Source organism: Magnolia sinica, chromosome 5, assembly GCF_029962835.1.
Source record: "Magnolia sinica isolate HGM2019 chromosome 5, MsV1, whole genome shotgun sequence".
Classification (NCBI taxonomy): domain Eukaryota; kingdom Viridiplantae; phylum Streptophyta; class Magnoliopsida; order Magnoliales; family Magnoliaceae; genus Magnolia; species Magnolia sinica.
The window spans coordinates 37691072-37707746 of NC_080577.1; the positions used below are offsets into that span (position 1 = coordinate 37691072).

Genomic DNA, 16675 nt, shown 5'->3' on the forward strand with positions numbered 1-16675 from the left:
TCCGGATTAAAAGTTATAGTTGATTTACGGTTTGTGCTTTGAATATAAAATTTTCTCAATCTAGTATAAATTTCTCTGATCTGGACGCGCCTAGGCCCCAATTACATCATGCCCCACATAAGACTAGGATTACATCCACTTTCTTTAGGCTTTTTTTTTTTTTTTTTTTTTTTTTTTTGTGTCCATCTAGGTTAGGAATAAGTCTGCAACCCGCTCTACATCAGCCTCCTCCACTTGAGAAAAACTCATCCACAAGTTATCCATAGGACTCTACCCATGATACTTGTATAAATCTACCAAGTCGAATATTCGCGAGATTTCCAAGCCCTTAGGAAGATCAATAACATAGGTATTGTCATTGATTTTTTAAAGTAATGAGATTGTGCATATTTTTGTATTTTTCAGCTTATTATACTTTCACATTGGAAATCGTTCCTTGCGTAAGTCAACCAACACATTATCACCTACTTTAAAAATCTTCTGGCGTTGATGTTTATCCACATCTTCTTTGTACTAGCATTGGATACTTATAAGTTTTTAAAAAACATCGGCATGCATAGTCACGATCCGGTCTGCTATATTTTCTGCTATAATACTCATTCGAGGTAACTTGGGCAACGAGACCAAGTCGAGCATGTGCTTGGGAACTCAACCATATAGAATATCAAATGGGGATTTGTCGATGGACTGATTCTGAATGTTGTTGAAGGCGAACTTTACCTGATCGAGAGCAAGATCCTATTATTTAGGTTTATCACCAGAAATACAACGTACGAGGTTCTCAAGTGTATAATTCACTACTTTTGTTTACCAATCTATTTGTATGCGGTAGCCATTGTTAAACTGTAATGTGGTGTCAAATCAACGCAATAAAATCCTCCAGAAGTGACTAAGGAACTTGGTATCGTGATCGGATGTAATCATCTTTGGGACACTATATAATCGCACAAATTCTCTAAAGAACATATTTGCTACGTGGGTCGCATCGAGAGTCTTTTTACATTGGATGAAGTTGACCATCTTGGAGAACCTATCAACCACCATAAAGACTAAATCCATACTTCACTGAGTTCGTGGAAGACCTAGCACGAAGTCCATGGACAAGTCCTCGAAAGGGCCATTAGGTACAAGTAAAGGGGTGTAAAGGCCTGTGTTCTATGATTGCCCCTTAAATGTTTGGCACGTATGTCACATCTACACCACTTTCCGGACATCCCTTTTCAATTGTAGTCAGAAGTAGCGTTCCTCCAAAAGGGTTGTCGTCTTGTCTAGCCCTAAGTGACCGTCAAGGCCATCACTATGTAACTCTTGAATGACGCGCTCCTACAACAAGGTTCATGGAATGCATAACTGGTTTCCCTTAAAGAGAAAATCGTCTTGGATATGCGAGTCACTTAACAGACCCACCTGCCATCTAGCTTACACATCCTTGAAGTCGTCGTCATATGCATATAATTTTTTAAGGCACTTGAACCCACGGCTTCGTTACTCATGGTAACTAGTAAGGCTGCTCATTTACCAAGTGCATCAGCAACTTTGTTCCACTGCCCTACTTTATGCTTCAATACAAATATGAATTCTTGAAAGAAAGAAATCCATTTGGCACGCTTATGATTGACATTAGCTTGACTGTTAGTATATTTGAAGGCCTAATGGTATATATAAAGGATAAATTTCCTCTAGATCAGATAATGTCTCTAATGACGCAAAGTCTAGACGACTGCAAATTACTTTAGATCATATGTCAATTACTTCTTATGAGCTTCACTTAGCTTCTCATTATAGAAAACTACCGGCCTGCCTTCTAGAGACAGCACACCTCCAATACACTCATAAGAAGCATCATACTCGACCTCGAATATCTTGTCAAAATTAGAGAGCACAATGATCAGGGTGGTAGATAATCGTTCCTTAATCTCCACAAAGCTTCTGTCTAATTTCTCAGTTCATTAAAACTTACCATTTTTTATGTAATTAGTAATAGGTGCCACATTGATACTAAAGTTTCTCATGAGCCGGCAATAGAAAGTCGTTAACTCATGAAAACTTCGCACTTCATGAATATTTTTTAAGACCAGATACTCTCTAATAGCCTACACTTTCTCTTCGTCCACACATATTACAGTTAATGTCACTATAAAGCCAAAAAAAAGAGGCTATTTGTTAAAAATTACACTTCTTCATATTAAAGTATAATTTGTTTTCTATATGCGCTAGAAGCACCTTCCTAAGATGTTCCACATGATTTGTCTCATTTGAACTGTAAATTAAGATATCATCGAAATAGACTACTATGAACTGCCCAATAAATGGTTTTAAAACTTGATTCATTAACCTTATAAATGTGTGCTGAGCGCATTCAAGAGTCCAAAGGGTATAACTAGCCACTCGTATAGACTCTCCTTAGTTTTAAACATTAATTTCCATTCATCACCCAGCCTAATATGAATGTGATGATAATTACTCCTCAAATTTAATTTGAAAAATATCTTTATCACTTTAAGCATGTCTAACATATATGTCATCCAATTGTGGTATAGGAAATTGATATTTCATAGTTATTTAATTTATGGTCCGACTGTTGATACACATACGCTAACTCCTATCCTTCTTAGGTGTCAGCAAGATTAGAATAACATACAGGTTATGCTGTTTCTCATTAAACACTTATAGATCAGTTCCTCCACTTGCCCTTATAAGATATCGTACTCTTTCGGACTCATCCGATAATGAGGATGATTAGGTAGACTTGCCCTTGGGAAAAGGTCAATATGATACTGAATATCTCACATGGGGGGCAACTCATCGGGGAGTTCATCGGGTATGATGTCCTTGAATTCCTGTAACACTGGTTTTAACTTCTCAAGGATATTCAGGGGTTTTACTTCTTTCCCTTTCATGACTAGTACATATACCTCTCCCATTTCCTTCGATTCTTTCATGAAACCTAGTATAGTTAGGAGGGACCACCCATTCACTTTAGAAGTCTTGGGTTGGGTATTTAGTCACATAGAGGCAAGTATAATTTTTCTACCATCCTTGACAAATATATATATACATTATCTCGACCTCAATGCGTAGCATCTACGTCATACTATCATGGTCGACCAAGTAATATATGACATGCCTCTATGTTGACTACATCGTACATAACTTTATCATTATAGTATTTTCTAATGGAGAATGAAATACATAATCGTTTAGTTACTTTTGTCTCGCTGACATTCTTTATCTATCTAATCGTGTATGGAGAGGGGTGCTTTTGTCTTAAGTTGCAGATTCTCCACCATAATCTTTGACACAATATTCTCACTGCTCCCACCATCTATGATCAGATCATATACTTTTTTATTCACTGTGTACCTCGTTCGAAAGATGTTGTATTGTCATGGATCTACTTCATTCTTTGGAGTGTAAAACAACTTCCTCATGATCAAAGACTCGCCATGATCTTCATGTGTCCATTCGTCTTATTTTCCATCATCCTCGACATGCTCAGTGTCACTAATTTTTAGATCATCTTTTACATCTTCCGCTCCCCCATCGTTGATGGTTAGATTAACCATATGTTTCTGAAGACATGTGTTAAATCGATAACTAGGTTGCTTACATCGATAACAGTTCTTCAGTAGGGGTGAACTACATGGGTTATAGATTTTACTTAGATAAGTAGCATCGGTTGTTACTTTCTGAGGTCTACATTAGCTGCTCCTTGGATATCGATTCGCGGTTTAAGGGGGTCAATGATGCCCCCCATAGGCTTCTTTCCCCAGGATTGTGATGCATTCTATGATGGTCCAGAAGTAGTTACCCTGTTTAAAATAGATTTTCGTGTATTGGAACACTCCACTTGTATCTTTGCTCAGGTGGCCAATTTGATGGCTTTGTTCATCGTCCAAATGAGATGCGTCTAGATCTGATCTTAGATCGTCATACATAAACCATTGAAGAATCTGACAACTTATTGTGACTTGGTCTCGGGCAGATCGTTTCTCGCATATAGGCGATAAAATTCTTTTGTATAATCTCTCACGAATCGACTATCTTGTCGAAAATTTTGGTATTACTAGAACAATAGCTGATCATAGTCGCTTGGCATGAATCATGTCCGCATCAACTGCTTTATCTGCTGCTACCTGCGGATGGGTGCCTTCATCTACCCATTTTGAGTAAGTTGGAGTTGCTCCCGCTAAGCTAAAGCTCCACCCTTCAACTTGTAGGCCACAAGCTTGACCTTTATCTCCTTAGCAATCTCCATATGGTCGAAGAATCGTTCAACTTTAGAAAGCCAATCGAGAAAATCCCTTAATGTGAAGTTGGCCAATAAAGCTAGGGAGATCGACCTTCATTCAAAAATTCTTATCTTAATTCAGCTTGACATCCCTTTGTTCTTCCTACTAGAAATTCATATTATCAATCTCCTCATCGCTAGATCCACCGTCTTCGGACGGTGGTCTCCGATTAGCCACAAGTACTGCCCCATGAACATGACGATTGCGAGTTCTAACGACAACCTAAGATCACTGATCATCACACACACGAGCCTGCCCTAAGACTTCCATCAAACAATTGATTGTCAAATGCAACCCTTGCATAACTTGCATATTCTCCTGTCGAAAAGCCTCAAACACTACCATAGTCATAGGATTATTCTTTAGAGCGCCGCCTATGGGATTGTTGCCTGCACCTTTGTTAGATGCCATCGTCATGAGGAAAAACATCACTTTGATATCAACTGACGTAGGGAAGAGTGTGAATGGATAGAGAGAAAGATCTTCGTCTTTCTCAAGTGAATAAGACCTTGAATCTAAAAGGCAGAATGGCTCTCGAATCTACAAATATTAAGAAAATTTGAAAATATTTTATTGAAATATATATCAAACAAGATTACAAAACTTTAAATAATAAAATGAAACCTTAATTAAGAGTCTTAATGCAAATAAGTTAAAACTTTTCTAAAAGAGTAAAATTTACTAAAAATAGAAAGTTCTAATCTAACTATGCAGGATGATTCCTAGTATGATAAGAAACAAATCTTAAGAAGACACCAAATACTAAAACTCTAAGAATAAAAAGTTATGTCCGACCTAAAACTTACTAAAAATAGTAAGTTTTTTGAAAAATGGGAGACTTCAGTAAGAATGAGTCATTTTCTCGTGTTGGATGACTATAAAATGAAATTTCAGTCAAAATTTATATGCCGTGCGTCCTGTAACTCATTCCGAATCAAAAGTTATGGTTGATTTATGGTTTGCACATTGAACAACAAATTTTTTTCCTTCAATCCAGAATGAATTTTTCTAATCTAAACGTGCATATGGGGCCCAGTTACATCATGCCCCACTCTAAACTAGGCCTAGATCTTATGGATTACATGCACTTGCATTTGGACTTTTTTGGGTCCATCGCCAAGAACAAGTCTGCCCTGCTCTACATCACTATTGTATAAGTTTGGAGGTCATATAGACATGATGTGAGCCTCAAAATACTTACAAAACAAAAAAATAAAAATAAAATAAAATAAATACTAAGATAGTTTGTATGTGGTCCATGAACATTTGGACAGTCTTCACAAACCAACTAGGTCATCATGTGGTGGGTGGCTAGCAGCACGGGCAGGTGTCTTTGTTTTTTTTAGGTTTGGTTTTGTTTTTGTTTTTCGTTTTCTTCAAATTTGCAATTTGAAATGACTAAACCCAACTCCATCAGTTAGGCAAGCCATGATCGTAGGATAGCGATCTCTCCTTCTAGCGTACACCTGGAAGGTGGAATGATCGATCGGATCCGTTCATACATTATCCTACTCTATCACTGTTCTATTTTTTGAAACATGTGAAAAATCATCTCCATCATTTTCTCTACTTCTCTAACGATTATAAACAACTAAATGTATTTTAATTCAACTATTCATCTGAAGGATTTTTAGAAATATCAAAACCATTTTTACTTTTCCTAAATACTATGCATTACTATGATCTCCAGTTTAATATTTCAAGTTCATAGTTTAACTTTCCATTTATATGTTTAAAGAGGAAATCTATATCGTAGTATTATAGAGACATTAAAACAATGCAATTTTTTATATTGAATTTGAAAAATTACGCGGTTAAAGTAAAGTCTCGAAACGGAGGTGGTTAAAAGACCAAGCCCTCTATAAATGCCTTTTCCATGGTTCTGAGGGACAGAAAAACGAGTGCAAGTTGTCACGACCAAACACACTCAAAATTCAAAAAAGAAAAGTATAAAAAATAAACAATAAAAATAAACAAGCAGCGGTAGGACCCGTTCTTCTTTCAAAGCTCATCATCAAAGAGACAGAGAGAGAGAGAGAGAGAGGAGGGAGAACGAAGGAAGGCTTCAACGTCAAGATAGTGAGAGGAGGGATGGTAAAAGACAGCTAGCATTGAAGACAGGGGCTCACCTACCTGACCTATACCCACTGCAACAAGAGAAGAAGCTACTCCCCCTTCACTCTCATTTCCACCTCTCTCTCTCTCTCTCTCTCTCTCTCTCTTTCAGTAGGGTTTTGCTCTGTGCTTCTTGGATTTTGATGTGTTCTCTCAGAGATTTGAAAGGGAATTAGTCTCTCTCTCCAATTCTGAAGGCGATTGGCTGCATTTCCCTCCATTTTTGGGAAAAGTGCGGATTCTATTCCATTTACAAGTCTCTCGCGAGTTTCCTTTTGGATTTCCCAGAGAAATCCAGTGTTTTCGCCCAAGTTCCCTCTCTCTCCCTGCCGCACTTGATTTTTCTTTGAGATTTAGGCGGGAATTAGGGTTTGAAAAGGGATTGAGCGTTTTGAAGGAGAAACAGAGGTTGTAGGCGTTTGAGAAGAAGGGAATATCTGCATATATCAAAGGTATGTTTTCAGAATTTTTTGTACTTTCTCTGTTTCGAAACTTGTTGTGAGAAATGCTTGATTATTATTATTATTTTTTTCTTCTCAGAGCAGTACACATTTTCCTGAGAATTTTCTTTCATCCAGTTTTTGAAAATTAGAAATTTCTTTTTTTCCTTAGAAATTACCGCCGGATGTTACTAATATGCGCCACGAGTGTAGGATCTTTTACAATTGCTTGGTTATGTGCTTTGAAAAATAGTGTGATATTTTATATAATGAGCAATTTTGTGGGTTGGAACTAATAATTTGAGTATGAAAATATCAATTCCCTTTGTCTTCTCGGAATATTTTGCCCTTTTTCTTCTCGTTTATCAAACACCATTCACACATGCTTCTCACGTTTATTTATTTATTTTTTTAAATATATAATATTCTGCAATTTCTATTCTCCAATTAGATAATAAAACGTCATTTAATTTTCCCTAAATATCACTTTATTTTCGATTTTTTATTTTTTATTTTTAAAATTTTTAAATCTTATGGATTCTTCTCGATTTCTATTTCGAGTATCAATGGTTGCTTGCTATCTGAAACTAAGTTCATTTACTACCATCTCCGTCCATCTCGTGGGCCCCACTGTGAAGGAGTGGGTTCGTGCTGCCGAATCATACCGACAGAATGACCATGATTGGTCTCGTTCTAACTTTTGAATTTTGGGGGTTGCGCTCTCCAAAGCCCGTTGCCTGTGCTTCAAACCGGTGGCTTGCAGGCCAGCGATAGACTCTGCAATTTTGAGTTGTGGCCGGTTTGACGCGGGGCCCGTTGGATGACTATGTCACGGACCTAGTCGTCCTGGTGGACGGATAAGTACAGTGATAGAACCGGCCTCAGCAATGGACCAGAGTCCTCTACTACATTTGGTTTACGGACGCTGATTGCGTACTGCCCCTGCTGGTACGGACTCGGTCCTGGTAGGAGCTCCGTGGGGCCCATCGTGATGTATGTGTTTTATCCATGCCGTGCATCCATTTTGAAAGATCATGTTAGGTTATTAGTTAAAAAATGAGGTGGATCTAAGGCTCAGGTGGACCAAACTACAGGAATCAGTGGTGATAATGACAACCACCGTCGAAATTTCCTAGGGCCCACCTGACGTTTATTTTTCCATCCAACTTGTTCATAAGGTCACGTAGACCTGGATGAAGGGAAAGCATGAATATCAGCTCGATCAAAACTTTGCAGCTCCGAAGAAGTTTTTAATGGTGGGCGTTCAATCTCCCTTTGTGTGGTCCACTCGAACCTTGGAGCTACCTCAAATTTGGGATTATATCTTAAAATGATCTGGAAACATGGATGGACAGTGTGGATAAAGCATGTACATCACGGTGGGCCCCACAGAGCTCCCTACTGGACGGACGCAATCCTCATTTTAAACGCTGGGTAAGACACCCAAGCTCTGTGGGGTCTACCATATGTGAATCCACTCCGTCCATCAGGTGAGAACTTTAATTTGAATCATACTTACAAAAGATGAGGGCGAGTGAAAAATTCAAATGGGCCACACCAATGGAAACAACGTAAAATTGCTCATCACGCTGTCCTTTTTTGTATCTTCACTTCATCCTGGTACGTCAAAGTTGATTAACGGCCTTGATGGAAATTACAACCCATGGTGGCACCCATACCCATTTTTACCTGTGGTGTGGCCCACTTGAGTTATGGATTCGATTGAATTTTTGATGCATTGCCCAAAATCTAAGATAGAACCTGATGGAAAGAGTAGATTTTACATATTCAACATGGTGAGCCCCACAGAGCCTTGCATAAAACGGGTGGCGTGGAGGATTCCGGTCCTTTGGAAATTAGTACAACAATGCTCCTTTTTTGAAAGTTTCGTCCTTTATCCACTTTCTGCCATTCCCAATGAAAGTATGCCTCTCCTGAAACCCAAACTACTTTGCTAGTTTACCACCAGCAGCAATGCAATTGGGCTGGTCTGAGTTCTGGGCTTGATGGGGGTGACGACCCATCAGAATAATCTATCCTAGCGGTACAGCTAGCTAACATGCGCCTAGGGGTAGCAATGGGCAAGGACACTAGGTCTGACCGGGTGAAATGTCCTAGTACTGACGATTATGTTAGACAGGTATCTGTACCAATCATCCGTTAGGCAACACATGCATCTTGCATGTGGACTGTTTTAGTTCTCAATTCCCAATTTTTCTGGCCAGGCATGCTGTGCGAGGCCCATGCCTGATTGGGCTGCGCTCTAGCCATCTCGTGGAAGGCCATGCTAGGTTCGGGTTGGCGTCGGGTCTTGATCCATATATTGTGGGACCAGGCCTTATTTCGTAGAAACCCCGGGAAACGGATTGGCTACTCACCCTGCCACTAGCCAATGACTAGTGGTCGGTGCCCTGTGGGCCGCAACATGATGTATGTGTCTCATCCATACCGTCCATCCATTTTTCAAGATAATTTTATGGTATGAACCAAAAACTGAGGTAGATAAAAATCTAAAGTGGGCTACACAGTGTTGATTGAATTCTCACCATTAAAAACTTATTGAGGCTACAAAAGTTTTGAATCAAGCTGATATTTGTTTTTTTTTTTTTTTAAAACCTTAATCCAGGTCTGTATGACCTAATCTATAGATTGGATGTCAAATAAACATTACAGTGGGCCCTAAGAGGTTTTTAATGGCAGACATTCAATCACTACTGTTTTCCCATGGTGTGGTCCAGCTGAGATTTTGATCTGACTCATTTATGGCATAAAGTATTAAAATAATGTTTAAAAATGGATGGACGGTGTGGATAGAACACATATATCATGGTGGGGCCCACAGAGCACCGACCACTAGCCACGTGGCTAAAGGCAGCGTCACTAGCCAAACCGCGTCCGAACCCGCAAACGGATTGGCTACTCCCCCTGCCACCCGCCAATGGATGGTGGTCGGTCCTCTGTGGGGCTCACCATGATGTATGTGTTTCATCCATGCCATTCATGTATTTTTTTAAGATCATTTTATGATATTAGACAAAAAATGAGGTATATCCAAATCTCAAGTGGACCACATTACAGGAAACAGTGTTGAATGAATGTTGACTATTAAAAACTTTTTGCGGCATAAAAGTTTTGGATAAAGCTTATCTTTGTTTTTTTCCCTTCATGTCGGTCTGTATGACCTAATCAACATATTGAATGTCAAATAAATAGTACAGTGGGCTGTAGGAGGATTTTAATGCTGGATATTCAATCACTATTGTTTTCCTGTGGTGTGGTCCACCTGAGATTTATATCCATCTAAATTTTGGGACAAGGCCCTAAAATGATCTGTAAAAATGGATGAACGGAATGTATGAAACACATACATCATGGTGGGGCACACAGAGCACCGACCACCAGCCACGGGCTGGTGTCGGGGGAGTAGCCAATCCGTTCCCCGAAACCCCGGCCCATAGCGACCCCTACTGTCAACACAACGATCGACATCTGCTTTACATACGTCTCGGAAATGAACGCGGATTGCCTGACTACGGTCGGAAGCTAGGTGTGGTCCACCGTGATGTTTGCGAGAAATCAACGCAGTTCATCCGTTTTGCTAGCTCCGGTTAGTGCATGAGACCAAATATGAGGCAGGACCAAAACTCAAATGGGCCACACGACAAGAAACTGGAGATTGAATGACCACCGTTGAAACTTTGGCAGGGCCAAAGAACTTGCTAATATTTTTGTCCTTTGGAAATGACGTTGTGAACTATTGGATGGCATATTAGCATCAAGGTGGACCCAGGAAGGTTTCAACGGTAGGCATTCCACTCCCCACTCTTTCCCAGGGCGTGGCCCACTTGAATTTTAGCTACACCTCATTTTTGGGCTTATGTTCTAAGAGGAGCAGGCAAAACGGATGGACAGGATGGATTTCATAAAAACATGATGGTGGGTCCCATAATTCGTCGGCCGGCTGTTGCAGGCAATCCGCGTTCTGTGAAAACTTTTTTTTATCTTAAAAAAAAAAAAAAAAAACCCAGAAAGAGACCGTAAGACGCAATCTTTCATGATTATCCTCAATTTTTTTTTACCTGTATAGCAATTACCCTGTTTTGTACGGTCGCAAGTCTCTATATAGGAATTAAAGGCGTCATGATTTTCGATTATAGGAAAAACAAAAAACCATGTTTCGCGCGGGCTCCGCTGGAAGTTTGGATTTGGGCGAGGACTTGTACTTACAACAAGCTGACGAGTTATTGGTTTTTACAAACGATGACTCTGAAGGGTTGGGAGGAGAAGTGGGGAATGGGCTAGAAGGATATTCGTCCAATGGTCCAGATGCCATTAACGGTCACGCTTTCTCCGGACATACTCTTGAAAGCAGCCAAGGAGACTATCTTAACCTCTCTGTAAGTTTTCTCCTACAGTAACAAAACATAGGCTCCTCTGATGTTCGGTTATCATAACCTTCCAATTAATATCCACTGAATACTACCGCAAGCTATGATGGCATTGGCCATATATGAGACCCACGTGATGGTGTGAGTGACATCCAATCCTTCCATCAGATGCGTCACCATAAAATTTCCCAGGCCTGAACAAGCTACTTGGTGAGGCCCACCCTTTATTTGAGTGGGGCCCACCGTGTTGTTTAAGTTGGCCCTGGTGAAAATCTGGGGTGTGCGTTCACCTGAGTAGAGAGCGGAATTTTGGACTTTGAGGAGACCCATCTGATGGATGGGTTGGATGTAAATACATGACGTGGGCCTCGTATCAGCCCAATAACACTGGAAACTTACCTGGTACCAGTACCACTGGGGTGCACCTCTATTTTATATACGTACACACATTCAGCTCCGCACCAGTTTGCACGGCGAACTTCTTTTTTTTTTTTTTTTTTTTTGAGAACTCTTCATATGTGATGTGAATCCAAAATCTGAACGGCCCACGTGAAGCAGCACCTCATTAAACCCCCGGGCCCAATTATATATATATATATATATATTCTTTCATTAGAGTTATATATATATATATATTGAGGAATATATTGCGGTAGCTACTTTTGTCAATGCAATGGCACAAATGTGTATAATTGTATTGCCAAAAGCAGAAAGAAGTGGGCTTGGAATAGATGCCCACCAATCAGGTGTGGAGTCTTTTGAAATAATTGGGCCAGGCCCATGCTTAGATTTCTCAACTTTTCAAAGGTCCATCCCAAGCCTGGAAAACGTCCCATTTGTGCTGTCTGTGGGCGGGCTAGGGTCCGGCATTGGGCTTTCATGATTCCACTTCTTTCCAATCTCCACCGTACACTGTTCCAATCTCAATGAGATTGAGCTATTCATCCAGTGCCTCAAGACTGTGGCTGTATTCCCTTTTTTTCTCTCACTTCAAGGTTGGGCCCACCAACTATTCCAGTGAGTGCATTTTTTTATTTTTTTTTGGCATCGTGGTCCATCGATGTTGGGCTATACATGATGTGGTAAGTTATAGTGCTACTACTTGCACTAAGGCACATAGAGAGTCCAATCCATTGCTCTGGACTGTTCATTAGGTCCAACGCACATTTCATGAGCTATAGTGCAAAAATCACAAAGATGTTAAAATATTAACACCCGAGTAATGGCCTTGATATTGACGGTCAAGATTCTTTACACAAAGATAGGTCAAATCAATAATTTGATCCATCTATTTGTTGGGGACCATCATGAATTACAGATGATTGTGAAGAATCATTTCTGTTAGGCAATTGTAACTATCCCATCCATTGCATGGAAAAAGGATGGCTTCATAAAATAAGTTATCAAGGATGGATTGGATCATCTGACCCGTTCAAATTTTGGATGTTAGGAAGTGAAATGGGACTGGAATTAATGAACAATTCAGATCAATGATAGAACTTAATAGACCGTTCTCAGAGCACTATCCTAGTTGCATCTGGCCACTTGGACGGTCCAATTGATAGATCAGAACGGTCCAGTAAGTCTGGAGCACATTACTGATCAGATAATCCCATCCATCCGGGAGTTGTCTTATTTTACTGGTCATCATTTTTTCCAAGCTATGTAAGGGATGGTTAGGATTACACAGAAGTGAGCTATGATGGTCCCCAACAAATAAGGACGCGGAGTGTGTCCTACCCCTGCCCGTCTCCAGCTGGGAACGGACAGGAGCTTTGAGTGGACGGTGTGGATAAGACCCATACATCACGGTGGCCACTCAAAGCTCCTGCCGGTTCCCAGCTGGAGACGGGCGGGTTGTACGCAATCCGCGTCCAACAAATAGATCGATCAAAATTTTAATTAGACCTATTTTTTAAAAATAATTGTGACCGTCCATATTAAAGTCTAATGACCGGATTGTTACGGTAGTCAGATTAATGTGATATATGCATCATATCCGATGAACTACCTGTTGGACGAAATGGACAATATAGATGGATAGTTTTGATATTTTAATTGTCCCAGCAAATAACTTTCTTTAATATTCTAACTAATTCATTAAAACATATATTTAAAATTTAAAATAATTTAGTAATTTATAATTTATAATATATATATATATATATATATATATATATATATATATATATATATATATATATATATATATATATATTGCAAGATTTACCAAATAAGAAAAACCTCAAATTTAGGAAATTTCCTGTGAAATTGTGGAGAACGAGATTTTCTAATAATTCTTCTGTCTCAGCTAGAAAGTGCCCATTCTCATACTTTTATCTTTTTGGGTGTTTCTATTAGAACTTATGTTTTTGGATGATTGTCTACTGTTTTTATTTTTTATATTTTTAATTATGGTATAGCCCACTTAGTGATTTTAATGACTGTAGGACTAATTTTTTGGGCATCACATAATCATGGCAGGGCTAATAATTTGAATGCCATATATTAATATATATCACAAGGCAGTCCCCACCTAAGAAAATAATGGACAATCATCCAAAGGCCTTCAAATTGACGTGATGGCTCACATAATGTTTGTTTGGATGGTATTACTATGTGGGTCCAAGCATCTCCATTTTCTTAAACGGTGGCCCCAAACATCTCAACACCGCCTGATCAAGACTGAAGGGTGACATGTCACTCTAGCAATGATGATTTTATCATGCCGAGTCTTGAATAACATTTTTGATTGATGTAAAAAAAAAAAAAAAAACCTTGTCCTAGCAGTCTGGCTTGAGTCAGGGGCTTCATGAATCAACTCAATTTACTTTTTCAAAACCCATTTACACACCCTTTTCAAATTCTCTCTCCTGATCCATCTGTTCCACTTGGTTTTTTTTTTCTCAGTGTGATGACATTGCACATCTGGAATGGCTATCCACTTTCATGGAGGACTCTTTCTCTGAAAATGTAGGCATTGCTGATGCCCTTGGCGACAACAACTACTCTATTAAAGACACTCAGTTCCATATCTCGAGCCCGGTTTCTGTTCTCGAAAGCAGCTCTTGTTCAGGAAAATCCCTGCCGCTTGGACCCAATACATTCGTCCCGGGCCGTGCTAGGAGCAAGCGCCCACGTCCTGCATCCTTTTCTCCCCGCCCACTCTCCCTCATTTCTTCCACTTCCTCAGAGACCTCCGACCCTTCCATGCAGTCCCCTATCTCCCCACTACTATCCCAATCTGATTATTTCGCAGAATCCGAACCCCCCAAGAAGTTAAGCAAGAAGAAAAAGCTGCATCAGCAGCATGCGGATCAGGCAACGTCCCAGTCCATTGCTGTTCGGAAATGCATGCACTGCGGTATACAGAAGACCCCACAATGGAGACAAGGGCCGTTGGGTCCCAAGACACTGTGCAATGCTTGTGGAGTTCGCTACAAGTCAGGCCGGCTCTTCCCAGAGTACCGGCCTGCAGCGAGCCCAACATTCATCGCATCAGTCCACTCAAACTCCCACAAGAAAGTTCTGGAGATGAGGATTAAGTCAGGCGAGAAAATACCAGGCCCAATACCGGAATTCCTTAGAAAGACCACCCATTTGCTTGAATCCATCTGAAAGTGGTGGTGGAGTAAGAAACACTTTCTTTCATTATGATTTTTGTACATATGATTAGTAATAGTGCGGAATGTAGGCCCCATGTAGTTTTTTTTTTTTTTTTTTCCTCCTTTTTATAGGTTGAGCTTGAATCCAAAACCACAATGTTGAAACTCATGATCTATCTGTGGACCGTCTGAGCTGCGGGCTCGTTCGTACCAACAGGTAGTTAGGCTCTGCATGGAGGTGCTGTGAGAGAGGATATTAGGGTTAAGGTTAGAAGTAGGGATAGTTGTAGAAGGTTGCAGTACTCTCGTAGGTATTAAATTTGTAACGTTTGAATTCTTTTTGCAGTTGATTTGTTGTTAGAAAAAATGTTGAGCTCGTCTTATTTTCTGTTTTCTATCGGCTTCTCCAAATGTTGTTGTTCTTGGTTTCTCTTAAAAAAGATTGGAACTATCGAAATTTCCGATGCAAGGATAAGGAATTTCACCATCCATTGAGATTTGATGTTTGTATTTATTGAGGTTTTGACTTGCGTAATTATATTAGTTAGAATACAGGGTGAATTTTGCCTATTTCTAATGGAGTGGAATGATGATAGTGTCATGAAAGTATTATATTGATGTCAAATAATCAGACCATCGATGTCATGATCGGAGTCGTTTAGATTTTTATGCTATCTTTATTTCACCACTTTCTATCGCATTAATGTCATGGCAGTCGGCCCTTTCTGAAAACGGTGAAAATACCAATAATCACCGGTGACCATACATTTCTTCCAAACACCACCCGGCCAACCTTACCAGTGGGCCAGAACTTTCAGACGATTCGATATACTCATTTTGAAGGTTGTTCCACCTGATTAAATATTGAAGAATGTAGCGTAAAAATTGATTGCGAAATTGAAAGGACCGATCAGTGCATTGGAAATAGGGATGAGTAATCGAAATTTGTACATGATTGAGACATCATTGCTATAGGCTTGATGCCCTAGTCTTTCTCACCTTATACTATTTTAGAGAAGCACCAGGAGGGAAATAAAAGCTTCTATCATATGTAGGTTTGAGGACCTTACCCTGTTTATATACTTTAGAGGGTTGAGGAGTTTGGAACCCATCAAAACTCCTCTCCCTAAGGCTCCACATGAATTTGTCAATCTCAGTCCAATTAGAACATTGTGCGTGTGACATAGCTATAGTGCACCACCCCTTACACAATTTTATATGAATCACAACTGATTGGGGGTCCATTGGTACTCACAATCACATTATCCAACCCTTAAGACAATTTAGAACGTTTATTAATAAGGCTCACCTTATAGAATTCTTACATTCTCCCACTTGGGCCACACTGATCAATGTTAGTGATTAATCTTTGAAAATATTTTGAAAACATGTTTTAGTATTAAGGAAAACAACTAAGTGTTTAACCAATATCATTGTTGAACAATACGGGCAACGCTATTACAATCTGGTCCATTAAGACCGCTAGTATCGGATCGTGGTAGTCATCATAACATTTAATCTTGACGAAGTAAGACTAAGCGCGGTCACAAATACTACAAGTCTTAACAACATAGATAATGAACTAGGAAGTGTGATATAAGGATTACATATGTTGTGTGATGATTTGTGTCTATCCTTAAGAGGTCATGGAGCTTTCAAATGTCTCCAATGAGACACGACTTTATTTATGCTTATTTATGCTTACTCAGAACAAATTGCGCATATATAGAGAGAAGTAGACATTAACTTTATATCAGCACCATCAAAACTTTATAAATGATATTTCTTCAATGTCTATGAAAATAAAAGACGTTCAACTCCCACTAACTGAATAC

At 39.5% G+C, this 16675-nt stretch overlaps 1 protein-coding gene across 1 annotated transcript; it reads left to right on the forward strand.

Moving 5' to 3' along the window:
• The first annotated feature begins 6187 nt into the window (after window positions 1-6187).
• Window positions 6188-15325, forward strand: LOC131245946 (GATA transcription factor 4-like). The gene is made up of 3 exons (XM_058245760.1): window positions 6188-6859; window positions 11005-11244; window positions 14146-15325. Exons 2-3 carry the CDS (start codon window positions 11020-11022, stop codon window positions 14851-14853), a joined length of 933 nt encoding a protein of 310 aa, XP_058101743.1. The 5' UTR covers window positions 6188-6859; window positions 11005-11019; the 3' UTR covers window positions 14854-15325.
• Window positions 15326-16675: the final 1350 nt, after the last annotated feature.

Bases quoted from the DNA above. Each gene is read 5' to 3' on its own strand.
- LOC131245946 (XM_058245760.1), top strand. From the start codon at position 11,020: ATGTTTCGCGCGGGCTCCGCTGGAAGTTTGGATTTGGGCGAGGACTTG. The intron at 11,245-14,145 runs GTAAGTTTTCTC...TTTTTTTCTCAG, and splicing joins GAGACTATCTTAACCTCTCT to TGTGATGACATTGCACATCT.